Source organism: Aspergillus stella-maris, assembly GCF_047715825.1.
Source record: "Aspergillus stella-maris strain CBS 113639 unplaced genomic scaffold BDV14scaffold_4, whole genome shotgun sequence".
Taxonomy (NCBI): domain Eukaryota; kingdom Fungi; phylum Ascomycota; class Eurotiomycetes; order Eurotiales; family Aspergillaceae; genus Aspergillus; species Aspergillus stella-maris.
In genome coordinates this window covers 738,965-765,297 of record NW_027396798.1, presented here as the reverse complement: position 1 = coordinate 765,297, position 26,333 = coordinate 738,965, and the positions used below count along the sequence as shown (strand labels likewise).

At 51.3% G+C, this 26,333-nt stretch overlaps 12 protein-coding genes across 12 annotated transcripts; 7 read left to right on the top strand and 5 right to left on the bottom strand.

Moving 5' to 3' along the window:
* Positions 1 to 740: 740 nt before the first annotated feature.
* BDV14DRAFT_165212 (ATP synthase subunit H) lies at positions 741 to 1,662 on the bottom strand. Its single transcript, XM_073767314.1, has 3 exons — positions 1,575 to 1,662; positions 1,426 to 1,507; positions 741 to 1,320 (listed from the first exon to the last, which is right to left on the bottom strand). The coding sequence occupies exons 1-3, from the start codon at positions 1,599 to 1,601 to the stop codon at positions 1,058 to 1,060; spliced, it is 372 nt and encodes a 123-aa protein (XP_073632730.1). The 5' UTR covers positions 1,602 to 1,662; the 3' UTR covers positions 741 to 1,057.
* BDV14DRAFT_165213 (uncharacterized protein) lies at positions 741 to 1,662 on the top strand (the record flags this gene model as incomplete). Its single annotated transcript, XM_073767315.1, has 2 exons — positions 741 to 1,507; positions 1,575 to 1,662. A coding segment is annotated over exon 1 (196 nt), but the record flags the coding sequence as incomplete, so codon positions are not given.
* Positions 1,663 to 2,249: 587 nt separating this feature from the next.
* On the top strand, positions 2,250 to 3,706 carry BDV14DRAFT_87435 (transcription factor SUA7). Its single transcript, XM_073777758.1, has one exon. It carries the CDS (start codon positions 2,575 to 2,577, stop codon positions 3,628 to 3,630), a length of 1,056 nt encoding a protein of 351 aa, XP_073632729.1. The 5' UTR covers positions 2,250 to 2,574; the 3' UTR covers positions 3,631 to 3,706.
* Positions 3,707 to 4,152: 446 nt separating this feature from the next.
* BDV14DRAFT_87473 (Aim21 family protein) lies at positions 4,153 to 7,592 on the bottom strand. The gene is made up of 4 exons (XM_073777760.1): positions 7,586 to 7,592; positions 7,312 to 7,357; positions 6,230 to 7,213; positions 4,153 to 6,176 (listed from the first exon to the last, which is right to left on the bottom strand). The coding sequence occupies exons 3-4, from the start codon at positions 7,176 to 7,178 to the stop codon at positions 4,318 to 4,320; spliced, it is 2,808 nt and encodes a 935-aa protein (XP_073632728.1). The 5' UTR covers positions 7,179 to 7,213; positions 7,312 to 7,357; positions 7,586 to 7,592; the 3' UTR covers positions 4,153 to 4,317.
* Positions 7,593 to 11,255: 3,663 nt separating this feature from the next.
* Positions 11,256 to 12,804, bottom strand: BDV14DRAFT_165199 (Tvp18 family protein). Its single transcript, XM_073767313.1, has 4 exons — positions 12,624 to 12,804; positions 12,544 to 12,559; positions 12,185 to 12,280; positions 11,256 to 12,133 (listed from the first exon to the last, which is right to left on the bottom strand). Exons 1-4 carry the CDS (start codon positions 12,661 to 12,663, stop codon positions 11,833 to 11,835), a joined length of 453 nt encoding a protein of 150 aa, XP_073632727.1. The 5' UTR covers positions 12,664 to 12,804; the 3' UTR covers positions 11,256 to 11,832.
* Positions 12,805 to 12,855: 51 nt separating this feature from the next.
* Positions 12,856 to 14,635, top strand: BDV14DRAFT_87338 (uncharacterized protein). The gene is made up of 4 exons (XM_073777753.1): positions 12,856 to 13,088; positions 13,137 to 13,185; positions 13,239 to 14,295; positions 14,348 to 14,635. The coding sequence occupies exons 1-4, from the start codon at positions 13,055 to 13,057 to the stop codon at positions 14,540 to 14,542; spliced, it is 1,335 nt and encodes a 444-aa protein (XP_073632726.1). The 5' UTR covers positions 12,856 to 13,054; the 3' UTR covers positions 14,543 to 14,635.
* On the bottom strand, positions 14,554 to 16,061 carry BDV14DRAFT_87351 (uncharacterized protein). The gene is made up of 2 exons (XM_073777755.1): positions 15,634 to 16,061; positions 14,554 to 15,577 (listed from the first exon to the last, which is right to left on the bottom strand). Exons 1-2 carry the CDS (start codon positions 15,732 to 15,734, stop codon positions 14,710 to 14,712), a joined length of 969 nt encoding a protein of 322 aa, XP_073632725.1. The 5' UTR covers positions 15,735 to 16,061; the 3' UTR covers positions 14,554 to 14,709.
* A 1-nt stretch (position 16,062) lies between these two features.
* Positions 16,063 to 17,358, top strand: BDV14DRAFT_87342 (hemolysin III family protein). The gene has a single exon (XM_073777754.1). The coding sequence runs from the start codon at positions 16,212 to 16,214 to the stop codon at positions 17,178 to 17,180; it is 969 nt and encodes a 322-aa protein (XP_073632724.1). The 5' UTR covers positions 16,063 to 16,211; the 3' UTR covers positions 17,181 to 17,358.
* Positions 17,359 to 17,951: 593 nt separating this feature from the next.
* Positions 17,952 to 19,465, top strand: BDV14DRAFT_87370 (Zn(II)2Cys6 transcription factor domain-containing protein). Its single transcript, XM_073777757.1, has 3 exons — positions 17,952 to 18,051; positions 18,105 to 18,513; positions 18,564 to 19,465. The coding sequence occupies exons 2-3, from the start codon at positions 18,190 to 18,192 to the stop codon at positions 19,365 to 19,367; spliced, it is 1,128 nt and encodes a 375-aa protein (XP_073632723.1). The 5' UTR covers positions 17,952 to 18,051; positions 18,105 to 18,189; the 3' UTR covers positions 19,368 to 19,465.
* A 548-nt stretch (positions 19,466 to 20,013) lies between these two features.
* Positions 20,014 to 22,936, top strand: BDV14DRAFT_87322 (uncharacterized protein). Its single transcript, XM_073777752.1, has 3 exons — positions 20,014 to 20,533; positions 20,606 to 20,759; positions 20,813 to 22,936. Exons 2-3 carry the CDS (start codon positions 20,617 to 20,619, stop codon positions 22,371 to 22,373), a joined length of 1,704 nt encoding a protein of 567 aa, XP_073632722.1. The 5' UTR covers positions 20,014 to 20,533; positions 20,606 to 20,616; the 3' UTR covers positions 22,374 to 22,936.
* BDV14DRAFT_196008 (translation machinery-associated protein 7) lies at positions 22,810 to 23,172 on the bottom strand (the record flags this gene model as incomplete). Its single annotated transcript, XM_073772349.1, has 3 exons — positions 22,810 to 22,904; positions 22,985 to 23,074; positions 23,151 to 23,172. The coding sequence occupies 3 exons, from the start codon at positions 23,170 to 23,172 to the stop codon at positions 22,810 to 22,812; spliced, it is 207 nt and encodes a 68-aa protein (XP_073632721.1).
* Positions 23,173 to 23,381: 209 nt separating this feature from the next.
* BDV14DRAFT_165187 (putative serine/threonine protein kinase (Prp4)) lies at positions 23,382 to 26,324 on the top strand. The gene is made up of 3 exons (XM_073767312.1): positions 23,382 to 23,530; positions 23,607 to 24,383; positions 24,432 to 26,324. Exons 2-3 carry the CDS (start codon positions 23,689 to 23,691, stop codon positions 26,125 to 26,127), a joined length of 2,391 nt encoding a protein of 796 aa, XP_073632720.1. The 5' UTR covers positions 23,382 to 23,530; positions 23,607 to 23,688; the 3' UTR covers positions 26,128 to 26,324.
* The last annotated feature ends 9 nt before the right edge of the window (positions 26,325 to 26,333 follow it).

Genomic DNA, 26,333 nt, shown 5'->3' with positions numbered 1-26,333 from the left:
CCGAGAAACGCCTCGCGCCATATCTGACCCATCACTTGTCCTCCGAACTATTCAAAAATGGTTCTCTACAACTTAATGACGCCTCAGTTAGTACAAATTCCTTTCCCGAGAATGTTGTACATCCTCACGGGTGCATCACTACTACATACTCTGCCTTGTGCACCGGGCGACCAGCAACATTCCATGAGCTTGGCGGCCCCTTTGCACGAACTGACGACGCTTCTTGCGAGCTTCGATTGATGTCACTTATCCGGGTACTTCGGGCTCTTGGGATGAGCTTCTTATCCTCGATAATTTCTGTTTCAGATCCCCAGGCGCCGTGGATTTCGCCTTCGGTCATGCACCGATTCAATCGCATTGGATCCAGACGGCCAAAGACTACATATGCATCATCGCGCAGGAATGCGGAGTAGGATCCCAACTACCTACAGAGTACGTACGCAAGTGACGAAGAGCACTTAATAAAGACGAGGAATGAGGTCTAGCAGTCTGACGCTAAAGCTGTCTGTTTCCAACTCTACTTGGATATCCCTTGGCATATATAGTACGGTAGAACCCGCGCCATTCATTCCAGTGGCACCGTAGAGGCGTAGGTAGAGTAGCAATAGGATATGTTTTCCTGTTTGACGGATTATTTCTTCGTGCACTGGGGTTACAGATTTTCGCGATGGGCAGCGCAATGACTACACATTGTCGCACAATTAGGTCATCATATCTTTGTTGAGCAGCTGTAAGGAAAAGCCGTCATGCAATTGAATTCAGTATTCAGCGCTCTGCGCGTGCGGCCACGTCGGAGTTTGGCAAATGCCAAATCCTCTCGATCAGATCTGTCAGCACCGTCACCGCGGCCGAGCTTCGCTGACAACATGCTAATTTCTACTTCTTCGAATCGAGGACTCAATGTATATGGCAACTCAAGGAAATTTCATATGCTCCAAGTAGGTTAATTTACAGAGTTTCTTCAGAACTCAACAGAAGGAGACATGGTCGAGTCCCGACCCGCTCTCTATCGGTCCCCAGTATCCGGAACCTGCTCTCTAACAACGTAAAAAGTAATTTAGTGAGCGGCAGGGGTCTCGTCCTCCTCCTCGAACCAGCTCTCCTCAGCGGGGTTGGCCTCGCCGGCAGCAGACTGGCCCTCAACCTCGACCTCCTGGCTCTCGTAGGAGCTCAGCTCGTTGGCAAGGCTAGCCTCCTCGGGGGACTTGGGGGCAGCGGGGACGCTGAACTTCTGGACGTGAGCCTCAGCATCGCCAGGCTTGACGGGGGTGGGCTTGTAGGCGCGGAGTTCGCGGAGGTAGAGCTCCTGGACGGGGTCGGCTATAGGAGGTTAGAATTTGTTGACTGGCACAATGCACCTTGACTGCGGTGAAGGCAATCATTCCAATCGACGCATTGAATTGAGTGAAGGATAAGGTAACATACCCTGACGGACAGCGGAGGTCAGGAAGGTGCGGCGAGCGACAGAGGGGCCCTGCTGGCGAGAGACGCGGGCGAAGAGGGAGCGCTACGAAAGGGGTTAGCAACGACGCCCGAGCGAAGATACCGGGGTAATGATATTAGATAAGACGTACCGAAGCCCTGAGAGACTGAGACATCATCGTGGCGGGATTGTAGATGAGAGGACCCGAGGATAGAATCTGCAAGAATAGGACTGCTTTCATCCGTGAAGCCGAAGTTGGAGGTTGGACGTTTGTTCGGGTGACTTCGGCTTGGCGGATGACTCAGCGCGGGCTGCGGCTCTTCACTCCAGCGACTCTTCAACTCCCCGACCAACCTCACCTCCCCTCCTCTCTTCAACCCTCTCGGACCGCCACCTCGCTGTTTCACACGGCCTTCTCTGTCTTGAAACTGACCATAGACTCGCTTCGCTGCCGTCGTTCTCGTTTTCGAACTTGCTCGCAGCTGCTTGTCAGATTCTGTGACCCTTTTCCGTGAGATATCGCTCACTCACGGAGACCTTGACTGGTTTATCGCGGTCGGAGAAGTCTGGTTTCAAGGCTTCAAAAGGTCATCTGGAGAAATCTCAGGAGACCTCCTTGTGTGTGCTTCCGCTGTGCAGGTGCTTTCCTCTGGTTCTCAGAATCAGTCTTCATCCAGGAAAGGTAAAGCATCACTTGAAGAACCTGCTATCCTGCTCTTTGTTCCATCTTTTCACTGGCGTAAACGTCTTTGAAGATATGGATAAACACTATTTAGGTGGCAAGATGGTTTCAACTTGTGGTCTTTGTCTGCTAGAATCCCTAACGGGCTTTGTTCCATCACATTCCACCAGATTTTATCTCATTGTCTTCATATCACTTGAGCTTTGGGCTGACATGATTTGAAAAGGCAGAGACGCAGAGATCTGAATTGACAGACAAGTCCTCAGTATTTGCGCCGCTGCTCGCATTTCATTCTCTACTGCTACCGAGAGCGGGACTTTCGACCCTCCTTCGACGAACTACAGCCGCCAACCTGTATTCGCCACTGTTCATTCGCTTCTGTACTCGCAAGAACAAATTCTCGGTCAAGAAATTCAATTTACAAACCCCGTTGCGCCAGAAAGCGAAAGTTCCCAGATCGTCCGACACGATGGCCGCTATTTCGTCTGCAGGTCTCCAGGATGCGAACGCAGCGTGGAAGAAGAACTTGTCCGCCCATGTCATCTGCCCAGAATGCAAAGAGGTGCCGCCAAACTTGGAATTCCCAGGCTCTCATGAGACCGTTTGCGGCTCTTGTGGGCTGGTGCTTGCGGACCGGGAGATTGACATGCATTCCGAATGGCGAACCTTTTCGAACGACGACCAGAACAACGATGATCCCTCCCGTGTCGGTGACGCTACAAATCCCTTGTTGAACGGTGATCAACTTGAGACACAAATTGCCAGCGGTGGCTCTGGCCGGGTCCGCGACCTTTACCGCGCGCAAAATAAGCAGTCGAGCGAAAAGGCAAACAAGGGACTACTCGCTGCTTACAAGGAAATCGGTGCTCTATGCGATGGCTTTGGGATCCAGAAGAACGTGGCGGACACTGCAAAATATTTGTTCAAGATCGTTGATGATGCGAAGGCGTTCAAGGGAAAGTCTCAGGACGTCATCATTGCTGGCTGTATCTTCATTGCATGCCGTCAGTGCAAAGTGCCCCGCACATTCACTGAGATCTTCGCTGTCACCAAGGTCACCAGGAAGGAGATCGGCAGAATCTACAAGGCTCTTGAGAAGTTCTTCACTGCTCAGAACATCGAGCGCAACAACGCAGTCGTCTCAAACGGAGGTGTTGTCGACCCCAACGACACCTACACTGCTACAACCTCCACCAAGCCAAGCGATCTCTGCAACCGTTTCTGCAACCTTCTCGATCTCCCATTCCAGGTTACGAGCGTTTCATCTGCTCTCTCCGATCGCGTCACCTCGGAAGGCAACCTCGCTGGACGCTCGCCGCTCTCTATTGTCGCAGCATGTATCTACATGGCTTCATACCTCATGGGCCATCCCAAGTCCGCCAAGGAAATCTCCCAAGTCGCGCACGTCAGCGACGGCACAATTCGCGGCGCCTACAAGCAACTATATGCAGAGCGCGAGAGCTTGGTGGATAAAGAATGGATCAGAGATGGCAAGGGCGCCTTGAAGAACCTCCCTGCCAGCTAAACTGCCCTTTTTCCTTAAGCCCCTGAGCCACTTGTTACATCAAACTTACTCGTCAGGCTTCTTTGCTCTGCTTCAATCCCGTTCGAACAAACTTCCTTTTCTCGCTTAGTTACTTAGTTTGTGTGATTTATGCTAGCCAGCCAGTGATTCGCATTACCAGATACCCAAACACAAAAAAAAGGAAGAAAAAAGCATGGAGCAGATTCCCCAAATTGCCATTCCAAGCGTATTCGTTTTCCTTATCAAATTCAAAAGTCTACTCCTAGTAGTCCCGTTCTTCCTGTTTCTACTGAGCTTCTCTAGGCTCAGAGCTGCGCTGACATACATGGCATGCGTTCTAGATTGATAAGAAATCATATAGAATTTGCTTTTAATTACTTCGTGAACGCTAATGGACTTTTATTGGCGTTGACAATGTAGTGAATTTCTTAGTACTGGCAACCCGAAATCAGTTCAGAGAATGTTATACGTAGTATATTCAGTTCGCTAGAGAGGGTACTCTATAACCGCGGCGTACGAAATAAGTTCCGCACGCGGTAGAGTCAGAGGTAAGTACATTCGGTCGAAGTCACATGGGGACTTCCCCGAGAAGGTGTTATATCAAAGAAGGGACAAAGTACTAGTAAGAATGACAAGTGAACGAGACAGCGCAAAAGAGAGCAAGTTGAAGCCAAAGCGAAGCCAAAATCAGTGACCGTCCGAGGGTCGTTTACCGTCGGCCGAGGCGGCCAGAGATTCTGCGGCGTCTTCGACCTTGTCTGATACCGCGGCCGGGATGTTGACGGCGGGAGGTTCTGTTGAATCGGCCTCTGGCACGACAGGAGACGGCACTTCCGGTTTCGCGACGGGCTCCGATTCGTTCTTGAGGGGCGTGGTTTCAATTGCGATTGAATCTCTCTCCGTCTTTTCGGCTTGTGAGACTGCTTCGGCGCTGGGCGACTCTTCGACTTCAATGTCTTCTTTCTGAGGCTGTCTCGGGGGGTCGACTAAACCACCAGACATGTTGCGGGCTAGAGGCGGGGCCATGGGTTCATTCCAACCTGAACGATCTGACGAAGCTGTGCTGGCTTGATCGCCCTTGCTACCATCACCGACGACTAGGTTTCCGTCCTCGCGAACTTGCCAAACGTTCCACGTTTCGGTGATCTTGATCTCCGGGATAGTCGGTAGGCGGGGGCTCGGGGTCTCAACAGCAGGTCTTCTCCGGGCAGGTCCACGAGCACGGCCCTTGCGAGCGTCACTGAGAGGACCCTTCTCTGCAGTGCTTTCCTTCTTTTCTTGAGGCTTGGGAGGTGCTTGCGGACCGAGCTGCAGACGAGAGTTCAGATCCGAGAGGAAACCAGCCTTGATTGAAGCAATCTTGCCCCCAGCTGGGCGGGCTGGAACAGCCGGTTTTGATCTGGCGGAGGCATCTTGTGATTCTTCACCATTTGAGCGGGAGACCCGATTAGCGGGTCGGGCAGGAATCTGGGGCTTGGGCCTATCCGGTATAACCGGCGGTTGTCGCTTCTCAATAGGTGAAGCTGGCTTGGTGGATGAGTCCACCTGAGGAGGCTGTCGCCTCTCGGGTCGGCGGGGGAGTGTGGGCTTCGTCGCCACATCAGGGCTCGCGGCTTGCTTCTCATCAGAAGGCTCTATCGTTGTTACTAACGTCTGACTTTCCGGCGCATCCTCCCAGATGTCTCGGCTAGGGAATCTTTGCTTGGCGATCCCTGGGCGCGTGGGAGCTTGCTCCTCCGAATAGAGAATTCGTTGCGCAACCTGATGGCTGTCAATACCAGGCTCTTGCGTCTTGCGGGCTGCCTCTTGCTCCGAAGTCTCGAAACGAGCTTCCTTTGGAATGTCTGGAGTTGAAACTGTAGCATGAAGCTGGAGACTGTTTGGAGAATCCTCCCAAATGTCCTCACTAGGGAATCGGTGTTTGAGTGCGTCTGGGCGCTGCTTAAAGCGCTCCGCTGCGGAGATTGGCTTGTTCTCTTTCGACTCGTCCTCGGGGAACAATGGTTCGTACTCTTCCACATCCTCGAGGGGCGCATGAATATCTTCCTCGCCGCGGGAGTTATACCTGGCCAAAGTCGGAAAACTACCACGATGGCTGGCCGCTCGGCTATTCGAGCGGCTTTCATTGACACTTGGGGTTCGGCTTCGGCCTTCGTAATCCATGCTTTCCCGTCTGCTGAAGGAAGGAGAGACCGCGGGGTGCTGGAAAGCCGATTCGGGCCGTACTTCATCCGCAGCCAGGATTGGCTCGTCTTCGTCAACTTCGCCACGTCGTTGAGCGAATTCTTCCGGGTCAGGGGTGTGAGCAAAGCCATCAGGGTGGTGGAGATGGTGGTAGGGTTCATCAATGTGGATAAACGACGGCTTTTCCTTCTTTTGTCCCTGGGATTCTGCGGCCGGAACGGTTGCATTACGGAGTGGTGACTCGACAGCAGGCTGATTGTCGCGCTTCTCAGGCGGAGGGGAAGTAAGTCGATGGCTATACTCGTCAGAAGCAAGGTAACCAACTTCCTCTTCTGGTGTTCCTGTAACAGCAGGCGAGGTTCCTTTATTGCCATTAGCTTTATCTCCCATTTGTTTCTGGAGAATCTAAACTTACCTAGACCCGAGCCGGTGACTGCGGAACCCCGGACAATCTTGTTCAGATCATCGCTACTCAAGGCCCAATCGGGTCGTGGTGTACCAACACCTGAACCGTAATGGCCTTGCTCCTCCTTGGCAAATTCGTCCGGATGTTTCTCATACCAAGCCTTCTCGAACTTGTCGTTACTCGGAACACCATGCCCATGAAGACCGTAGCTACCAGGGGGCAAAGAAGCTTCCCGGCCACTGCGAGTTCGGTGGTGACCGCGTCCAGAGCGCTGGGTCGGTTGCTCCAAGTAAGGGCTAGGAGAAGGAGCTTGAACATCGCCTGCATTGGCTAACATCGGAACCCGCTGACCGATCTCTGGAATGCCATGTTCCTCCTCATGCATTGAACGGGGGCGATCAAACGATGTTGTTGAGGAGGCCGCCCGCGACCCCTGGACAGAGTAAATCGACCGAGAAGGTCGTTCTTGCTGTTCGTCCTGTTCGGGAGACCCTACCGTGCCGAAACCTGCAGCTGCAGCTTGGCTGGAATCTGTGCGAGTTACTGCCTGCACCTTGGCCTTGGCGCTGGATGTGGGGAGGGAGGGCCGCGGGGCATGAAGCTTGAGATCGCTGGCCACATTCCGGGTTTGTGCCGGGTCAGCAGGAGTGTGACTTTGGCTGTCGGAAACGTTCATGGCGTCCAGGTCTTCGTACTCAATGCCCTCCTCACCGAGCGAAGGTATCGTCACACTGGGGGGGCGAGCAGGTACGTCATTGGAGACGGTGCGAGACAACGTTGAGCCGTTGGGGGGCTGATTCAACGGCGAGGGAGCATAGTTGGAGTTCATTGGGGACGCGGCACGGTCAATGCGATTACTAGGACGAGGAGGAATCTTGGGCATATCTGTCCCCGCGGTCATGTCGAGAGGTGACCTTGCCGGCCGAGGCGGTATAACGGGACCGTTTTGCGTCGTCATTATGTGTTTGTGTGTGTATGATCAGTCGAATCGGTCTATAAACAAGGAAGTCTGGTTAGCTATCAGTTTGAGTCCTTCAGCAAGCTAGGACAAGCTTTCAAATAGAGCGGTAGATGCAACGTGGGGTAAATGCATGACTGTGCTATGGCAACACCGAAAAATAAGATAATCCCGTGAGCCTTTGGTCTGGTTCAGATCAATCCAGAAGCCGGATTTGGTTTCAGAAAGAACCAAGAGAAAGAACGGTGTAGACCAGACGCAAACGGGGCAATTGTCAAAGCTCGCGATAAGATAAAGAAAGCCAATGGCGTTGCCAGGCTGACCGCTGAGCTTAAAACAGAAGCAACATTCCACGGGAGATTGACATTGCACTTGCAGGTATGGTGGTTGGGGCCAGATGTACTCACCAACGAAGTAATGACAACAGATGGAGAAGCTGTAGCTGTGAAAGCTGGGGTAGAACAATAGTAAGTGTTGATTGGTAGAGCGTAGGTAGATGAGCTCAACGGAGGTGATTGTAGAATTGAAGAGACGGGGAAATAGACCCTGAAGGCAGAGTAGAAGGATCTGAAGAATTAAAACAAGTAGAAAGTTCAGAGTTGAGGCAGAAGAGGGCCGAGCAGGAGCAGGAGGAGCAGATGATGTATGACTGTCTCTGCAAAACCAGCGTTACTGCGTGTACGAAACCCAGTGGCCATAAAACGCCCGCCTAACCGCCTTCTTCCTGCCACGGCCCACTTGCCCGCCTCGTGACGTGCTCTGACGCCATGCCAGGGCCTCTTCCGCGGTCTAGAAACCGTATGGTGACCGTATGGGAGCTGTGAGCCAACAGGATTCGCTCGTTGCAATTACTGCTCTCTGTACGGGTCCCTCGGGTTTTTAAAGTTTTATACTGCAAACCTTTCCTATCAGTTCCAGCTCGAGGACAGCTCTACAATAGTACTGAGGTAGCTTGAACAGAAGAGCTTGAAGGATCTGAGTATGTTATGGCTACGGCATATTTCAGAGTCAAAGGGAACACAAGTCCAAAGCCGGAGAAGGGGTCGGACTGCTCGATTCAAGGAAGGGGCAGCCGATAGACGATGGTTGCCAATTTTTGTTTTTTTGAGGCATTTTTGACCGGCATGCATTAATTGTCTCAATTCCATCGCAGATGCCTCATGCTGTTCAAATCCTTGCTCAAGGGGTACCTACATATCAAGGATGCAATACAGGTCGTGGAAATTAACAATATGGATCCTTCATCAGGCCAATTACCAGATATCCTTTGGTCATGAATTCAGAATCAACTTTCACACCATGAGATAAGGGATAAGGTATGTATGCTCTTACTCTATCAATTTCAACATCCGGTTAATCTGGCTGCGGGGTTAGACCCGGCCCGGTTGCAAGCATATCAATTCTGCTGATATACTCCGTAGCATTCAGCACGCATGTCAGTTATCTAGTCTGATTTCCTAATGTTCTATTTCATCCCTGCACCCATGGTGTCAACGACAGTTCTGGATCATTTGAAAATTTGTAGCTTTGATGCACCTATGAAGGCTCGTGCCATTGGCGGGGTGTGGATTGTATCGAGCTGGCTCTGACTGGCCGAGACTGCATGAATGGCGGGAGGCGGTGAGCTGAAGTTGCATAGCTCGAGCCACATCTCTCAACCGCCTGGGGATCGACTATCACCATTAAAGTCAGTCGTCGAGTTAGTGAAGACTGAGTATGGCCCGAGGCTATCATATCTTGCCTCTACTTGAGTTCGCAGACCGCACATAGGCCCTTCACATCTTCTCAACAAATAACCGAAAACGTGATTCCGACTGTTGGCTATCAAGCTCTCTAGTGCCAACAGCATCCTCAATCCTGCATATGCGCCTTGATTGAGCTGGCGATTAGACCAGCCTGGGCAGTGGGCAGTGGGCACCCGGAGTACATCCGTGATGCACAGGTACGGGTCTTGCGTATCACGCTTCCAGCAGACCCTAGGTAGTACCGGCAACCCATGAGCTTCTTGAGACCATTCAGCAACGAGGTATTCGCGACCTGAATGCGCGTATCACTTCAATTGTCTTTTCGCGCCGCGTTTCCGTGCCTTTTGGGCATTGTTGCCTTTGATGAAAACCTTCCTCGACCCGGATCAGCATACTCCCATCAGATCGAAAGCGGTATCTTCAGGACTCAGGAACCTCGCGTAGGGCGCAAATAAGACTGGTCTTCTACGTGGTTTCGAACCGTGCACTTGTCATCCGTAAACAATATGGAAGCCTGTTGAATAGCTGACGGGTGCAGCAGGCAATTCTTTCGCTTACTGATCATACCATAAACCCATCGAAAAACAAGCTGAAGGCAGCACACAGGCACACCTGAATTGACGACGTTGAGTCTACTTGTTTAGTTGTTCTGGTCTTGACTCTTAAGCCTTCACAAATGGCCTGACCAAACAGCTTTTGCAAACAGACCGAGCAAAAGAAGTAATTTACACGTCTTAACATGGGGTAAAGTGGATGGAAATACAGTTAATATTAGCCCAGAGAAAGTTTGCAAAGCTCAAATCTCGAGTCAGATGCCAGGAGCCCCGTTCCTCGCCGCTTCAGCTTGTGGATCCGTAACGAGGATACAAGAGCCGGTCTGTGGCTTAGCCGGGCCTCTGGTCTGGAATTCTAAGCACACCTGTGATTTCTTAATATGAGTGGAGGCATTATTATTCCATCTGCTATCAGACTGTCAAGTCGTCGAACAACAGCATTAGGCCTCAGAAGCACCGCTGCCTAAGGTTATTATCGGCGCAACTGCAAGTCTATACATTATCTGCCATAGAGGTGCCTGAGCATCGACGTGAAAAGTGTCTGAGCACCAGCCTTCGATCTCGATTAGAACTGGATATAGTTTCCAGCCGCCACACTTTCTAGATTCGGCGTTAGGCCTGTACATGACTGCGACCACGTCCCCTGCCTTGATCACAGATTACAGAACAACTCCACTAGTAGAACTAGAAGGTCGTTCCGCACCGCGATGATAATGCGGGGTTTCCCGTTGAAGGCGGGGGTTTCTGGGCAATGACGTAGAGGTTTATACAGTGGTATACCGGGCATGTATTCCTGCATTTCTTGGAAACCAACAGCCTTAGCCAAGGCACTCGGCAATCAAATGGTTGCTGCCTGGTTGAAACGTGGTGCGCTGCTCGAGTTTTCAATGTCGGCGTATTTGTTGTGTACCTCAGGTAGGTAGGTATGAGGGACTCCGCTCCCAGCATAGGTACTGAAGATTATCCGGACACTAACTGTAGGTATTAGCAGCAGCACGGCCACTTTGACCTCGGGAGTTCCCGCTAGACAACTTGAACCGTTCTCGTTCGAAGAGGTAATGATTCAAATGAGTAGAGGGTTACTATCATGTACTATACAGAGTACAGTAATCCCACGTTTGGCACCAAAAAACAAGTAATTGCGCCCTTGAATACCAGTAATACTAGTACATCTCCAAGCATCGAGAACAAAGTATAACCTCCAACGACCCACTGTCTCCCATGACGTCAAACCCACCATAGCAGTAATCTAGAACAATGCCGGAAGCCCGTCACCAGTGTAACAGGATTCAAAAGATATAGGTAGGTATAGATATGGCTGTATCAAATGGGGGCATATCTAGTGGCCGAAGTAAATCATCACGCAGATAATGTAGATACTAGAATGATAGCCAGAAATCTAGGTACTTATCAGATAATGTCCGGGCGAAGAGATAACCTCCAGATAGCTTAGCTGATCGATTAGTAGCCCTTCGCACGGGCCTGGATAGACATGTCACATACTGCCTATGGAGTCGCTACCGAGGCTACCGCCGTTGCCGTTGCCGTATTGGAGGCTAAGGTAGTGAGGAACAATTTGGAGTTTGGAGTATGGCGTATAGTACCTACTATCTAGGTAGCTGCTGAATGCACCTTCTATATACATCGTGCTGGGCCTCTGGAGCTCTGAGGATCGATTTCAAGGAGAAATCGTGTAGATATATAAGCAAAGAGCTCGGTGGGTGTTGGCGGTTACTGAATGTACACAGTAACTGAGCTTGCGCGCAGGGCACTGGGACCCGATGGTAATGACATGCATTTCGACTACTACTAGCGCGACGATCAAGCATCTCGGAGCCGGAGTAATGAAGCAAGGAGCTATGGGGTATCCTGGCCTACCGCCGTTTCCGAGGTAATATACCCCATGGACAGGTACTTCACAATATCATCGCCAGGATGTTTGCATTAGGGTATACACTATAACAAGTAATAGCAAAGACCAGCCAATAACGACCACAGGACTATCAGCAAGTCCTTTTGAAAAACAGACAGGATATAACAATGCAAATCCGGCCCATAAAAGATGAGAATCAGAGATGCGTGCTCCAAAACAAAGCCAACTTGTGTCTCAGACCAGATCTAGCTTTCTCCACCAACGCGACATAGTAGTACAAAAGTCGGAACAACAGCGTTGAAAGTAACAACGTCAATTCGTAATCGTAGCGCACTGGACACGGAGAGAACTCAGTACGTTCTTTTTCAGCTCATTTTCTTCATTGTCTTGCTTCAGCATTAAAAATTGATGAAGGCAGACGGAGCCCGAAGCGCGGACTGAGGTGAGGGTGCGGCAGTCCAGCGAGAATCGAAATATCCTTTTTAAACGATCATCTGCGCAATTCCCTGTCCACCAAGGGTCTTGCTGCCTACGAACTCCTGGCTCTTGAGACCAGCTAGCGCGTAGAAGAGAGCCGCAATAAGGAGGAAGACAGCGGCCGCGAGCAAGCTGGAGGCTCTCTCAAGCAGACTGAGCCATTGAACGACACTCATGATCACATACATCGCAGCGCGCATGTAGTTGGTGGTGAAACGTCGAATGAAGGTGTCGAACTTTGCCGAGGTAGGACAGATTCTGAGCAGGAACGGCACTTCAGTGAAGATGAGGATGCAACCGGAGATACTGAACATATCAGCTATTGCACGTTTATTCAAGATTCCAGAATTGCCTTACATGCAGAGAACACTGAAAATGATGAGGACCGCGTTGAATGAGAAGATGTTGGCAATGCCGACGGCAAGGCAAAGGATGATGCACAGTACACCCGTCCTAAAAAGCAACCCGTCAGCTTTCGTGTCCGTGAAAGTAACATCACAATCCCTGTCCCGAATGCTGGAAATAAAGCGTGAATGTTGCGCAGGCGACTCAACGGCTGCTCCTTCTCCGGCGACAGTTGAGGCGCCCGTCAGCGCAAACAACGCCAAGCATATCCATTGAGACTCTAGGCAGCCATTTATCGCCAATTTCCCGACAATGCGCAATTTGAGGGCGAAGAAGAGCGAAAACCGTGTACTTGAGGTAAGGAAACTGACCATTGTCCGTAGATACCTAAGTGATGAGCTGTTAGCTGCTGTCTGCTTATTCTCAACAACATGAAGATGGGAAGCCGTACTAAAGTTTCTCGACCGCAATTCCTCAGCAATAACAGACATGATGAGAAATCGGTATAGCTGTCGGTGTAAAGTAGTGAGAAGAAGAAAATGAGAAAGTTGTTAGGGACGAAGTAGGAGAGCAGAAGTTGGAGAGATGCACGAGGAAGGTTGTCGCGAGTGTGGCTTGTAGATGGTTCAACGGTTCAAAGGCAACAAACAAAAATGGGGCCAGCTTGCCATTCTCGCCGATCGCCTCACCGCCTACAGGCAGAATCATCGCCGTTGAGGACTAAATATAACCTCACTCCGCATTGTATTGCTTGGACATTCGGAAGTAGGTTCAAAACATCTATATTCAATCTTTGCTTCCTCAAACTACTGCTCCCCATAATTACCGGGAAATCAGCCTTTTGGGCACCATCTCCGAAACCCAAGAACCAACTGAGTGACGATGGACAACAAGCACGGCCGCAACGTCTCCAGATGTAAGAGCTATCGCTGCCTAAAATAGCATCCGACACTAATCCTCTCAGCGTCAAGGCCGCGTAGCTCGACCAAAGGCCCCCTAGATCAACCAGACGAGTAAGACACGTAATTCATGACCAGGCAACTGGATACTAATACCCCCTGTACAGCCCTTTGAACGTTGAGAGCCTGAGCAAGATATCGACGCCACTGAGTCCGAGGCCATTTGAACATGGAGCATTTTCAGGAGAGTCATTGAGGTTATTGGACCCTCTGGTCCCAGAGGAATTGTCATCAAGTATAGAGAAAGACCTCTCTTTCCTTCTCAGATACGACAACTATCATTCTCTATCGCAGGTGGATATCCCGCATGCATTGCGGTCAGATTTTATCTCGCCAACGTCCGATGAGACATTAGATTCGTCATTAGGCACACTCGAGAAGTTCCTGGCAGAGGGCCATTTCCTTTTGGCGGCCTATCTTTGCGGTCAGATCCTGACGTCGTTTCTGGTATCTCGGACAGATACCCAAGTCATCTTTGCACTGTTTTACACGCGGTTGGCGTGCTTAGAGCTATCTGGCAACACCATCATTGCAGCGCAAGAGTCCAAAGCCCTTGAAGACCTGAGCTCGACGTTTTATTATGTCGATCCTGAGCACCAGACGACGGAAGCCAATGAGCATCAGCCAAGCTACCCCCGGCATATTGCACCATGGCCGCTCCGCGTCTTAGCTATAAGGTTGCAGAGTATAGGATTTGGTGACCCACGCAGAGGAATCGGAGGTCTGTACGAAATTGGTCTTGAAGCGCGAAGGGAGATCATGCGTCCGGATATTGACGCCGCCGAGCGAGAAATCTGGGAACAGAGACTGTCGGACCTAGGGATCCGCGCCGTGAATGCATTGGTGGAGATGGGCGATCTTACCGCTGCTAAAAGGTTACTGGAGAGCTTGAGGCAGAGAGGATCGATTAACGAGGCGACCAAGTTGAGAGCCATGCTTCTTGAGCTATCAATTGGCGATGTCAATGCTGCGAGGAAACAATGTGAGGAACTCGGCGAGGGTGGAGATGCGATATTCACACCTCTTCTCAGTATGGCGGAGGGCCGCTATGATGATGCGGTTGGCGAATGGCGCGCTCTCAAAGATGAAGGCAGGGCAATCGACGATGCAATCTTCTCTCAGAATCTGGCTGTCTGTCTGTTGTATACTGGCCAGCTGAGTGGAGTATGTTTTATTCAACCTTGCCGTGGGGATATGAAACTAACAATAACCGTAGGCACGCGAGGTCCTGGAATCTCTGGTTCAGACACAGCACTCCTTTTCTAGTCTTGTGTTCAACCTTGCAACGGTCTATGAGCTGTGCTCTGATAAGGCTGTTCAGTTGAAGCAGGGGCTCGTGGAGGCAATTGCCAAGCAGCCAATAACAGGAAATGCTAATCTAGATCGCTTGAATGCGGATTTCAAGCTCTAAGTCTACAAACACCGTGTGCGCAGAGGCGCAGAATGGAGAGGTATGTGATGTGCTGCCATATGTTCTATGAATAACCATACATCACGTCCTACTCAAAATCACCTTTTGCCGAACGCCATCACCAATGCTCCAGAGCGCTATGCAGTATGACAATCGTAATCGAGACATCAACCTGTACTTTCCTGGATGGGCCTGAGGTTACCCTCGGGTTTCGGCTTTGACCTGGGTTTTCGAATTATAATCCGATCACCTTCTTTCTCCCAGCCTAGTTTTTCTCTTTCTGCCAGCTTCTCCCATGTCCAAGACTGGTCCCCGGTGCATCCCTCAACTATCCACGCAACATCGACATCGAGGTAAGCCTTGCCGACTGCCTTGAGAGCTTGCCGTCGAACCCGGTCTTCCGCCCAGTTCATCACTGCACGCATAGAAGAATCAACCTCTTTCCGAATCCGCCAGAATATTATCCAGTTGTCATGTGTGACAGCTTGCAATATTTGGTCAACCTCCCGAGATTGGTAATTATACTGCCTGCGCGCACGGGCGCGAAGGTCGAGAGCGGCAACCAAATCCTCTTGGCGACAGGCATAATCCAGAATGAGGTACGAGATGTGATCCTTGAGCTCTGAATCCGGTAGCGGGTTAAACGAAGTATGGAGATTGTCGAGCAGGTGGCGCAGAGAGGGAAAGTAGGACGGAGGGTGCTGAGCCTGGATGGAGACTTTGATGGAGAACACATGGACTCGCTGCGCAAAAGCGATGGGGGTGGTCGAGGCAGTAGCCAATGTGGCCTCGCGAAGCTTACGAAGGGAGAGAAGGAGGGTGGACAACTCTGTGGCAGCTGAGGGACCGGGTGACACGGCCGATTTGGTTGACTGTGGAACGGAAGCTGGGGGATTTCTCGTCGCATCGTTCGAGGCACTGCGTGGAAGGGACAACCAGGCCGCATCCAAGTTCTTTGAATGGCGCGCACAAAACTCAATATACCTGGTCACGATCTTGTCGTAGTAGTCCTTCTGGGCTTTATGGTCTAGTAGCCTGCGCGGGTCAATTGGGCGAGCTCAAACGAGATGTACGGAGCACTAAAATCATACTTGCGATCTCCCTTTGACACAAAACCAACAGTCTCAAGGGAACCTGCGACTGGTTTCAGGCGGCTATGCGCCCATTTGCCTGGAGGACCTCGACCACTCATGGCTGCAGGTAGTTTGAGCTGGCATTCGGTATAGAGTGAGTCAGATATAGTATGCAGAGCACGGGGTCCGGGACTTCCGCGGGCAGGACTATATTGACAATGAGGTTTGAATGAATGACTGTGCCCTGCAGCTGATATCTGTGGAAGACATTGCACGCCTGTGCGATCTGGCTCTCGGTGGTGGAGGTGAAGTTGTAGTGGAGCTGGAGATGGCGAGAGCGGAAGAAGGTCCGCGGGGAAACTGCAGGGACGTCAGTTGTTTGTCATGTTTGTCTCCTCAACAGCCAAAGTAGTTGAGCTCAACACACCTTTTCTCTTCTATAACTCTTCTCCAGCATCGTTAATCTATCAAAACATCTCCAGACATCTTCTGAATCTACAGTATCCTATGAATATCTAAGCTATTTTTAGTCCTTGGTCACGCTACCTTTTCTTGCATCTCGACCTTTCCACTTGTCTGCACATTGCTTATTCGAGATGCCACCTCGTCAGCGTCGTCCCACCGAAAGCAATAAGAAGGACCCGGGAAGCTGTCAGACAGCTTCTATTGCTACGGCAGTGCTGGAAGATCCGCCTCGGGCTATCAGATCTCTTGTTCATTGGGACGACCTGCCCCACTGGCAGCGCGATAATCAGCATATCCATACAGGGTATCGACCAGCTTCGTACTCGCTTCTCGGCTCGTTCCAGTCCCTGGCATATATTCACAATGAGACCGTCAATATCTACACCCATTTACTACCATCTATACTAGCAATCCCTGCTGCCTATCAACTGCATCGAGCTCTCACGCCACGATACGAAACCGCCACTCATGATGATATTCGTGCCTTTGGCTGCTTCTTCGCGGGAGCCGCCTTTTGTCTCGGGATGTCGGCGACCTATCATACCATCTCGAACCATTCCCCGACTGTTGCACGCATTGGGAACGCGTTTGACTACATTGGGATTGTAGGACTCATTGTGGGTAGCTTTGTTCCTAGCGTCTACTACGGCTTCTACTGCGTTCCTGAGTTACAGAGGGTGTATTGGACTATGATATGCACAATTGGCCTTGGCTGCGTTATGGTTTCGATCTTTCCTCAGTTCCGGACCCCCCGCTGGCGACCATTCCGTGCAGGCATGTTTGTTGGAATGGGCCTGTCAGCGGTGTTTCCCGTAATTCACGGGCTGCAGCTCTTCGGCCGTGACCAAATGATGCGGCAAATTGGCCTCGGCTGGCTTCTGCTCCAAGGATTTCTGTACATCCTGGGTGCGGGGATATATGCAGCCCGAGTCCCCGAACGGCTACGACCAGGGAGGTTCGATCTTTGGGGAAGTTCGCATCAGATCTTTCATGTGTTAGTTGTCTGCGCAGCTGTGGCTCATCTGACAGGACTTTTGAAGGCCTTCGATTATAGACATAGTGGGTTCGCAGAGACTTGTCCCCCAAGGTCGTTGCCATGATTCGTCCAGGAGGACTTGATGATCACACGAACAAGCAAAAAAAAAGTCCTGGGTGGTTAACACGTAACCTTGGTTCAGGAATTGGAGTGATCCAATCTCAACGTGATGTACATGGTGACGGTGACAATATGAGCGCTGACGCTCACCATACGAACTTGATCCAACCAAAAAGGGTGCTCCGTGCCGACCATGGCGACCTGTGCGACGGTAGAGTCGACTTGAGTTTGCCCTAAAACTAGGACAGGCTAAGACAGCGCAACGCTGGAAACCCTACTACAGAACAAGCGCTGGAGGCTGCGAGGAGATGCGCTGTCGAAGCCTGTGAATTTCACAGCTTCATGCGCGGCGTCGCAACCTAAACAGGGCAGAAAGGCCTGGCTGCGTCATTCACATGTTGCGCTGGCCTGCGTCTCGAATCTGCTCTTCTCGGCGAACGATGTCGGATTTTATTGGATACTACTCCATCGTTGAAGGGCGTCTTCTGGAAATTTGCAGCGGAAATTAGAATCAATTTACGTCGAAGCCCCACGGTGCTGATACAGAATGGCGTGTACGTGGTGTCGCACCTAAGCTTATTCATCGGCATTGCCGTGTTCGCCTACAATTGAGCGGCTGTTCTCGCCTCTTGCCAGGAACAGTCATCCAAACGCGTGATTGGCTTTGAGAGCTTAGGTTTCTGAGAGGCTGGTGTCAGTTGGACTGCTGGAGGCGTGCAGATAAAGCCCCAGATCGCAGTTGGCCAGAGCCATGCGTCGTGAATCAGATGAATCCTTTGGGTTTCACAACGGCTGACTTTCAATTTGCGCTCGGGTCCTCAGTTAAGTATGAACTGAACTCAGCAGCGGCAAAGGATTGATATATGCGTAAACGTGTATATATATAATCAGAATTCGCTGAACGGTACATGGCTGACGGGACCGGTAGTTGTGCTTTTTCTAATCTGGCTGACTACAGATCGCCCTTGCATATTCCTAGCAGCCGCTTCTGATCCCGCCTACCTACATTCTCGATGCTCACTGAATCCGCCACTTCCTCCAATAATGGAGAGACTCCAAAGCTGAGGACAGCTTGTGAGAACTGCAGACAGTCCAAAGTGAAGTGCAATCTTTCAGGGAAGGATACATGCATTCGCTGCCTCCGCCATGGACTTCCATGTCGATATCGAGTCGCCAACCGGTCTGGCAAGCCTAAAGGGAGCAAAAATAGGTCAACGCTGCGGAAATTGGGTCAACTACAAGAAAACAAAGCTGCGTTTACCTCGGGTGACCGACTCACCAAAAGGAGCATTGAAGCCATCCCGAGCCCGAGACTCACACGCAGCGACACCGTCACGGTATTTGCATCTTACATCATGGCTGGTCATGATAAAGCTAACGGTCACAGAGTCTCCAAACTGACCCGCTGTCCGATAGCCCTCTGGGTGATTTACCAGACGCCTCGATGTTCCTGACTGACTGCGCCGAGTATCCCTCGCTCTACGCCGGCGAGTCCTCTATGTCAATGACCGACAGCCCATGCACAGCTTCCATGTCCCCAACTTTTCTGCAAAAAGAATTCATCACAAAGGGGCTCACCAGTTTCCCACTCGCCGTACAGGTTCCCAGCGTCCTTCGGCCAACATGCGACTGCTCCGAAACTCTTGTCTTCTACCACGATCACATCCGGCAAATGGTTGCCAACCCGGCTTCTCTCCGCTTCGACCAGACCCTTCAAGGCGTACAGGCTGCGCTGAGCATCTGCCGTGGGTTTCTGCAGTGTCCGGCCGGGCACAAAGACAATTCTAGCGCCAACGATACAAGCCTCATACTATGTATGTCTACCATGGAACTCGTCCTGCAGTGCCTCGACTACTGGACTTCATACGAGCTTCTTCCTGTCTCTGTTCCAGCCGCGCGAGCGGATTGTTCTCGTGACCCAGTTGGATATGGCGAATACAAGATGGGCGCAGAAGAGTCAAGAAGAATCCGCCGCTTTATATTACGGGGTAAACTGCTGCTTTGCAAAGAGACGCTGGGCTTGCTTAGGGCTGCGTCTGGGCTTGGGAGCGATGGGTTTGGAGGAGTCGGTGGGGGGAGTTGGCTACAGCAAATCATCGGGGGCTCTGAGGCGATGACAGATACATTTCTTTATGCCTTGGCCGAGGCAGATTGTATATGCGGTTTACCTGGTTTTTTGGGTATCTCGTAGCACTCAACTTAGCTACCACCTCTTGCCATCTAGCAACTACTTTAATGCCTAATCTAATTACCCATGCAAAGCGTCGAGTATGTGATGACGTAAAAGTACTGTCTCAAGCCAAGCTTATACTTTGTATTTACATCTGGTTCCTTGGTAACTTGAAACGATCTTGAGAGTCATGCAGCAAGCCGCCAGCCGTGCGATGGCCATGTTCGATCGTCGCACGGACTAGCAATCCAAACTGCGTCTACGAGAATGCCTCATACAGCGAATGAAGCGGCCAGTGCTTAGTATCCACAGCCCGGCACATAAGGTACCAACTAGCAACTACTACCAAGCAACTGGACTCTCACTGATGTGGTCCAGTGGAGATATACCCCACGAACTTAGGGCAAATGTGGCTTGCGGGCGAGACTCAACCATGGCGCGTAAACATAGGGACTAAGAACAATTCTCAGCCTCAGGACAGAGAAGCATTTGACGCCTCCAAAACCTAGCTCCAACCCCCTGCATAGCAAGCTGTTTGATGCGGATCGTGGACCGTTGCAAGCGCGAACGGAGATGTGCGAACTAGCAGGCCTTGAATACTATTAATAAAAGGCGCGAGTTTCAGATGGATGGGACCACAATTTCGATGGCCTGCTAGCCCGCAATTGCTAGGCTGAAACAGGGTCTCTTTTCGTCCGTGAACGCCCAAAATCGTCGTTTGATTGACTTAGTTAATCTGTGAATAATAGGTAATAATGGTGGACATGTGTTGGCCTCGGCCTGCTGCGGTTCCTTCCTCCTACTGACATTCTTCCTTCTCTCCCAACCAACTTTCGCTCTCTTCCTCTCCTTCACCTTTTGGTCTTCATGTGTGGCTGCGCTGCGCGCTGGTGTTGTCGTCTTCTCTTTCAATCTGCGACTTCCGTTCCCCTCGTTCCTGCCTTTCTCGTCTTTTGGCCCCCTGCTGCCTTATTGCCCTCCCTTGGTTCCTTTGTTTTGGCCCACTGCCCGAGTCGGCTTTCGATCTTCTCAGCCCGGCTCATCTTTGTACATGACGTGCGGGCATGTCAATTGAATGAAAAAAGAAAATTCTATATCTATCGGGTTGTTTTCCAGGTGTTGATCGCTTGGACTCCTTTCTTTCTAAACTTTGCTAGAGGCTCTTTGGTTGCTTGGACGGACCCGCGGTAAGTCGCAACTGCCGCAGACCGAATTTATTAGAGTTATGAGAACTTCGACTGATTGCTTTCAGAGTCTAGACTAGATAAAGATGTGGGGAAAAGTGCCCTTTTCGCGATCTCGCAAACCCTCGACTGAGAATCATCCGCCCACTTCTACTCGACTTCATACACCCCCGCCATCTGTCGGTCACACCCGCGACCTCTCCACCAAAGCATTGCCAACGCTACCTTCGTACGCGAACACGGTCTTTTGAACCCTTTTGAAATGACACTGACGATATTTAGTGTTCCTCCTGTTTCTCAATTCGACGTACATCCTCTCGAGGTTCCACGAGTAGCGTCGTCTATTTATTCAAGAGATACCGTTCTTTTTGACCACCAACGCCAGCGCTCTATCAGTGATACATACCAGTTCCCTCCACAGCTTCAGCCTCCGCAGTCTTCCGATGCTCACTCTCAAGGAACAAGAAGCGTCGATATTTCCCCTCCTGATTCGCCGATCAGTCAGATACACAGCGGAGACCAGTCAAGGGCTGTTTCTCCCATAGAGAACGAGCCAATGCAAGCGACCGGTGGGGGTAATGATGACAGGTTTACGAGCCAAATCCCTGTCCCTCGAAAGCGTGTCGACCCACCGCCAGCTCAGCAACCGTCGCAGCCGCTGCCCAAGGCCAATGCAACCAGGTGGGACGCTTACTCTGGGGAACCGACAAGCAGTAAGCGAGGTAGAACCGGACAGGTTAACCCCAGCAGTGTCTCCTTCGAAACGCATGTGTCTGCTGCTCGCCCGACAAACCACGGTTCAAAGCCTTCGCACAGCTCCAAGATCATCGGCTGGGGTAAGGAACAGCTTCACTCAAGGAAGAAAACCTCTGAGTTCCGCAATCGACCTTTTGATGACGCACCCTTTGTTCCCCGGGAGCCATGGAGAGGGCAAAGCGGTCGAAACCCTACGGTCTTTCCAATCGAAGAAAGGCCACGAAACCGATCTTCTTCCCGTCTACGGTTGGCGAGGAGTAATGACCGGCTAAGAGAAATGAATACACCGTCGCCTATTGTGGGAGGGTCCGCAACGTTTACTACGACAATAACTGCGGGCGCAAGGAACCATGTTCAAAACTATCAGCCTCGAACAAGGACGTATGACCCTCGTGAGGTTGAGGCGACCAGGCCTAAGAACACTAGCGCTGCCAGTGGCAGTGCCCCGCCACGCGTCGATCTTGCGTCGCAGCCTACGTTTAGTGACAGCCTAACTGACCTGACACTTGCTGACGATGACGTTCACGAGCCAACAAGTCGCTTCAGTGTCACTACCTATAATCCCACTGAAGTTGGAAGCCCGACTCCGAGTATACGGGAGAGCATAACTCCCAGCCCCCCAGCAAGTGTCATCGAAACAGCATCACAATCGAGTGAAACTGCCCGCTCCATCATGTCACGATCACGTCCGATTGCTAGCATGACTGCACCTGGCAAGCGACCGGTCAGAAAGCCAACTCCTTCTGAAGTTCCCTCGACCAAAGACCTACCCCCACCACCGATGACCGCCCAGGGTCGCATAGAGATGCTGGAAGGGAAGAGGTCCGAACTTGTCCGTCGCAGAACGAACATCGACACTATCATCCATGAATTGACGCAAGTCATCCAGCCAAGCTCTATCGCATATGATATGGCTGCCCGTGAGGAGGTCAAGAAGACGGTTGCCAGTCTCAACAACGAATTGGCAGAGATCAAGAAGGAGGAGCACGATCTTGGTTTGAAGATACTCCGCGCTTGGAAAAAGCGCGATGATGAAGATTTATATGGCCAAAGCGGCAGCTTATGGGTCAAAAGAGTTACTAGCTGAGCAATCTCCTGTCGCGTTATGTTGGAGCGTTCTATTCCCCCATGTTTCCGTGAAAAGCCTTGTCTGAGCCATTTCCTTCAACTACCCATGCATCTTATCAGCTTTTAATCCATGCTATGTTCGTTCCAGCTGTGCTTGTCGTTGGTGATAATGTTGATCATATTTTGTACCTGGTAGTGCGCCAATGATACCCTTCTTGTTCATATATTTGACGGACTTATCAGTCCTACAACCCAAAAGACTCTAGTTGATGCCATGAAACAATCCATACTACTGAGCGAGGATGCTTAATGTAGAGAAGGTAGACCAAATTTTTGATGTATCAAAAGACGCTATGCAAAGCGCAGGTATCATTGCCACCGCGCTCTCGTGGCTCGTGGTTCGTTGGATTCGTGATAGAATAGAGGAACTGCAGACTAAACCTAGTCTATAGAACTCATTTCTTGCCGGACTTCTTGATACCCTGACTTCCAGTGTTGAGAGGACCCTTGCCCTTGGCCTTGTCCATCAGGTCCTTCTTGGCCTTGGCGTCTAGAACAATGAAAGAATTAGCCACTGCTCGAACGAAAACTTGTTGCAAGATCCAAGTATAAGGAAAAGAGTGTTCATACCAGCACGCTGCTTCTCCTGGAAAGCAAGGTCATCATCATCGAGTTCCTTCTTGTCCTTCTTAGCCGCCTTGAGGGGCTTGACTTTGCCGCCTGATAAGAATAATCCTAATTAGTAATTTGCTCGACGCTAAACAAGACAGAGACCAGATGGGCATGCTAGACTTACCTTCTCTGCTTGCGCCGCCCATTGTGAGTCTTGTAGGAGGTTTGGGGGGTTTTGGAGGGGAAAGGGTGTGTTTGCGATGGTGATAAGGGAGAGGGGGAGGGAAAAAAGTGAGCAGAGGCGGAGGGCGGCGCGGGGAGTGGGGCTAGCATGGAAAAGGATTAGCGCGGAATACTCGGCCTCCCCGTGACTGAGGTGCTGTCAGTTGAACGACGGGCAAAGGTCCTTGGGCTTGAGCCGTGAACAGACTTGATCGACTCGCGTCTTCAAGACTCCACGCAACACCGAATTGGCCTGAATATAACGTCTCTATATCCTTAGGATATATGGTCTTTATCGCAAGAACGTGAATATCGGCAGCGCTGTGGCGTTCTACCCAGTTGGTTGGACTTTCTCAGCACTCACACGCTATCTCTTTGCAAGCATCCTTGCTAACGCCGAATCCTACCATCTCTGAAGCTGCCCAAGGTTTCTTCCAAGCCGCAGCTTACCTGGTAAACCCTAGCCGAGACTCTTCTGGGTGACAGCGCGTCCACTCACCATGGCATCTGCGTCACGCAAGACACGGTCTCCATCGACCGCCTCAGAGGGCGAAATCATCGAATCAGGTTCGGAGACGAAGGCAAACACGTCGCAACTTCCTCTTAATGGCACCAGCGTTGACCGTCCCACCAGAATTAGAAAGTCTTCCAAGTCGCCGCGTCGGAGATCAAGGTCGCGGACCAGGTCGAGATCGCGCTCGCCATACCGAGATTACAGAGGGTACAAGCGTCGGCGGGACGATGACTACAGCTATGGCATCGACTACGATGATAACCGACGCTCTGGGCGCACCCCGCCGCGACGCGGCAATCGATATGATAGTGACCGGGGCTACACGAGGCAGGTAAAATCCTACTACGACTACGATCGCGAGGAGAAACAGCACGCGGACCTGCGATATGGCGATGACAATCACCGGATGCGGGAAAAGCGGCCGCGCACACGGAGCCGTTCGCCGTACCGTGACGCTCGCAAGCGCAAGCAGTATGCGGACGATGACAGGGACTCGCATCGATCTCGGAGAGAAGACAGCGTGGCGTCGCAGAAAAGCAGAAGGTCTTTTACTACTGAACAGTCAGTGAGCGAACGGGGCAAACCCTCAGCTGTCGCTCGTGATTCTAGACAAGATGCTGAAACTCAGGAAAATCAGGTTCAGGCTGCTTCTCCGGCTGCTGCCGACACTGCCAACGATCGGTATGTTTCATTAACTTCTCAGTCGAGACTATGCACTAACTCTTCTAGCATGAACGAGCCAGACGTTGAGCCGGCCGAACCCCTCGATGAGGCAGCGCAGCTTGAAGCACGGCGCAAACGGCGCGAAGCCATCAAGGCTAAATACAAAGACCAGGCGACGCCCTTGCGCATTCAAGCACTGAACATTGCTGATAGGGGAATGACTCCAACAAGCGAGGCAGTGACGCCAAGCAACGAGACAGGTAAGCCTGTTGCAGTTTCCCTCAGGTATATGGAAAATAACTTTGCAGACTCGGCCTTGACCCCGAACGAAAGCAATGTGGACCCGTTCCCCGAATTTACTGTTGGCAAAGACTCTGATATAGCCCAAGATGGTGCCGTAGATGGCGCCGACAAAGATGAGCCTTCAGCCGCAGATTATGACCCTACTATTGACATGAAAGCCGAAAGCGAAAGGCACGGTGGGCAGAACGGGCAGAACGAGGTCTCGGCCACAAGCTATGATGAAACACAAACTACCAAGCAGGACGTACTCCTTCCTGATGCAACTCCACAGCCGGGAGCCGAGAAAAATCCCTACGATATGTTTGCGGAGGACGATGACGATGATATGTTTGCCGAAGACACCGAGGCAACGGCCAAGCCGGCGCATTCGTCGGCTGTCGCTGTACCTCAAGCGCGCGAGCTTGACATTAGTATGATGGACAACTGGGATGATCCTGAAGGATACTACAACCTTCGAATAGGTGAGTTGATCAATGGCCGTTACCATGTGACGCAGAATCTGGGCAAGGGAATGTTCTCGTCCGTTGTGCGAGCTATGGATGCGGAGACGAACAAGGTCGTGGCCATCAAGATCATCAGGCAGAACGACACGATGAAGAAGGCAGGATTGAAAGAGATCAACATCCTGGAGCAGCTTCAAGAAGCGGACCCGGAAGATAAGAAGCACATGATCAAGTTTGAACGCAGCTTCGAACACAAGGGCCACCTGTGCATGGTCTTTGAGAACCTCAGCATGAACCTGCGAGAGGTGTTGAAGAAGTTTGGCCGCGATGTTGGGCTCAACCTGCGTGCGATTCGAGCCTACTCCCAACAGATCTTCCTCGGTCTCAGCTTGATGCGCAAGTGCAACATCCTCCATGCCGATCTCAAGCCCGATAACCTCCTAGTCAATGAACAGCGCAACATCCTCAAGGTGTGCGACTTGGGCTCTGCATCCCCAGCAGGAGATAACGAAATCACACCTTACCTAGTCAGCCGCTTCTACCGCGCACCCGAAATCATACTAGGAATCCCCTACGACTACGCCATCGATATGTGGTCCATCGGCTGCACGCTATTCGAGCTCTATACAGGCAAGATCCTCTTCACCGGCCGCAACAACAACCAAATGCTCAAGTCGATAATGGAATGCCGTGGCAAATACCCGCCCAAGCTTCTTCGACGAGGATCCCTTGCCCACCTACACTTCGACGACATGGCCAACTTCCACAGCACGGAAGAGGACAAGATCACCCGGCGCCTCGCCACCCGGATTCTGGACTTCAAGAAGCCCACGCGCGATCTAAAGACTAGGCTGTTGGGCACGGGCAAGGGCACGAGGGGCATGAGCGATGCCGAAGCCAAGGAGTTGACACTGTTTGTCGATCTGCTGGACCGCTGTCTGAGCCTTAACCCGGAGAAGAGATGCACGCCTGCCGAGGCGCTGAAACACCCGTTTATCTCGCGGCCGAAGGCTTGACCAGGTGTTTCAAGGGAGATATAGAGCACGGAGCATGTCGAATGGTGACGCATTGACGGACATATTATTATTACATTGTACACACAACCGAGATGATATCATCTTACGCATTGCACATTATCACCTACAGAATACTTACCTTGAGCGTCAAGAATATTTGCCTCTGTAAACGATGTATGCACATCTATAACAAGACCGTAGTATAC

Coding starts and splice junctions, on each gene's coding strand:
- BDV14DRAFT_165212 (XM_073767314.1), bottom strand. CDS start 1,601: ATGATGTCTCAGTCTCTCAGGGCTTCG. Junction 1,508..1,574: donor CTCAGTCTCTCAGGGCTTCG/GTACGTCTTATC, acceptor CCCCTTTCGTAG/CGCTCCCTCTTCGCCCGCGT. Junction 1,321..1,425: donor GACCTCCGCTGTCCGTCAGG/GTATGTTACCTT, acceptor AACCTCCTATAG/CCGACCCCGTCCAGGAGCTC.
- BDV14DRAFT_87435 (XM_073777758.1), top strand. CDS start 2,575: ATGGCCGCTATTTCGTCTGCAGGTCTCCAGGATGCGAACGCAGCGTGG.
- BDV14DRAFT_87473 (XM_073777760.1), bottom strand. CDS start 7,178: ATGACGACGCAAAACGGTCCCGTTATACCGCCTCGGCCGGCAAGGTCA. Junction 6,177..6,229: donor AGTCACCGGCTCGGGTCTAG/GTAAGTTTAGAT, acceptor ATGGCAATAAAG/GAACCTCGCCTGCTGTTACA.
- BDV14DRAFT_165199 (XM_073767313.1), bottom strand. CDS start 12,663: ATGTCTGTTATTGCTGAGGAATTGCGGTCGAGAAACTTTA. Junction 12,134..12,184: donor ATTTTCAGTGTTCTCTGCAT/GTAAGGCAATTC, acceptor TGATATGTTCAG/TATCTCCGGTTGCATCCTCA.
- BDV14DRAFT_87338 (XM_073777753.1), top strand. CDS start 13,055: ATGGACAACAAGCACGGCCGCAACGTCTCCAGAT. Junction 13,186..13,238: donor CCCCTAGATCAACCAGACGA/GTAAGACACGTA, acceptor CCCCCTGTACAG/CCCTTTGAACGTTGAGAGCC. Junction 14,296..14,347: donor ATACTGGCCAGCTGAGTGGA/GTATGTTTTATT, acceptor CAATAACCGTAG/GCACGCGAGGTCCTGGAATC.
- BDV14DRAFT_87351 (XM_073777755.1), bottom strand. CDS start 15,734: ATGAGTGGTCGAGGTCCTCCAGGCAAATGGGCGCATAGCCGCCTGAAA. Junction 15,578..15,633: donor GTGTCAAAGGGAGATCGCAA/GTATGATTTTAG, acceptor TGACCCGCGCAG/GCTACTAGACCATAAAGCCC.
- BDV14DRAFT_87342 (XM_073777754.1), top strand. CDS start 16,212: ATGCCACCTCGTCAGCGTCGTCCCACCGAAAGCAATAAGAAGGACCCG.
- BDV14DRAFT_87370 (XM_073777757.1), top strand. CDS start 18,190: ATGCTCACTGAATCCGCCACTTCCTCCAATAATGGAGAGACTCCAAAG. Junction 18,514..18,563: donor CACGCAGCGACACCGTCACG/GTATTTGCATCT, acceptor TAACGGTCACAG/AGTCTCCAAACTGACCCGCT.
- BDV14DRAFT_87322 (XM_073777752.1), top strand. CDS start 20,617: ATGTGGGGAAAAGTGCCCTTTTCGCGATCTCGCAAACCCTCGACTGAG. Junction 20,760..20,812: donor GCATTGCCAACGCTACCTTC/GTACGCGAACAC, acceptor GACGATATTTAG/TGTTCCTCCTGTTTCTCAAT.
- BDV14DRAFT_165187 (XM_073767312.1), top strand. CDS start 23,689: ATGGCATCTGCGTCACGCAAGACACGGTCTCCATCGACCGCCTCAGAG. Junction 24,384..24,431: donor GCCGACACTGCCAACGATCG/GTATGTTTCATT, acceptor TAACTCTTCTAG/CATGAACGAGCCAGACGTTG.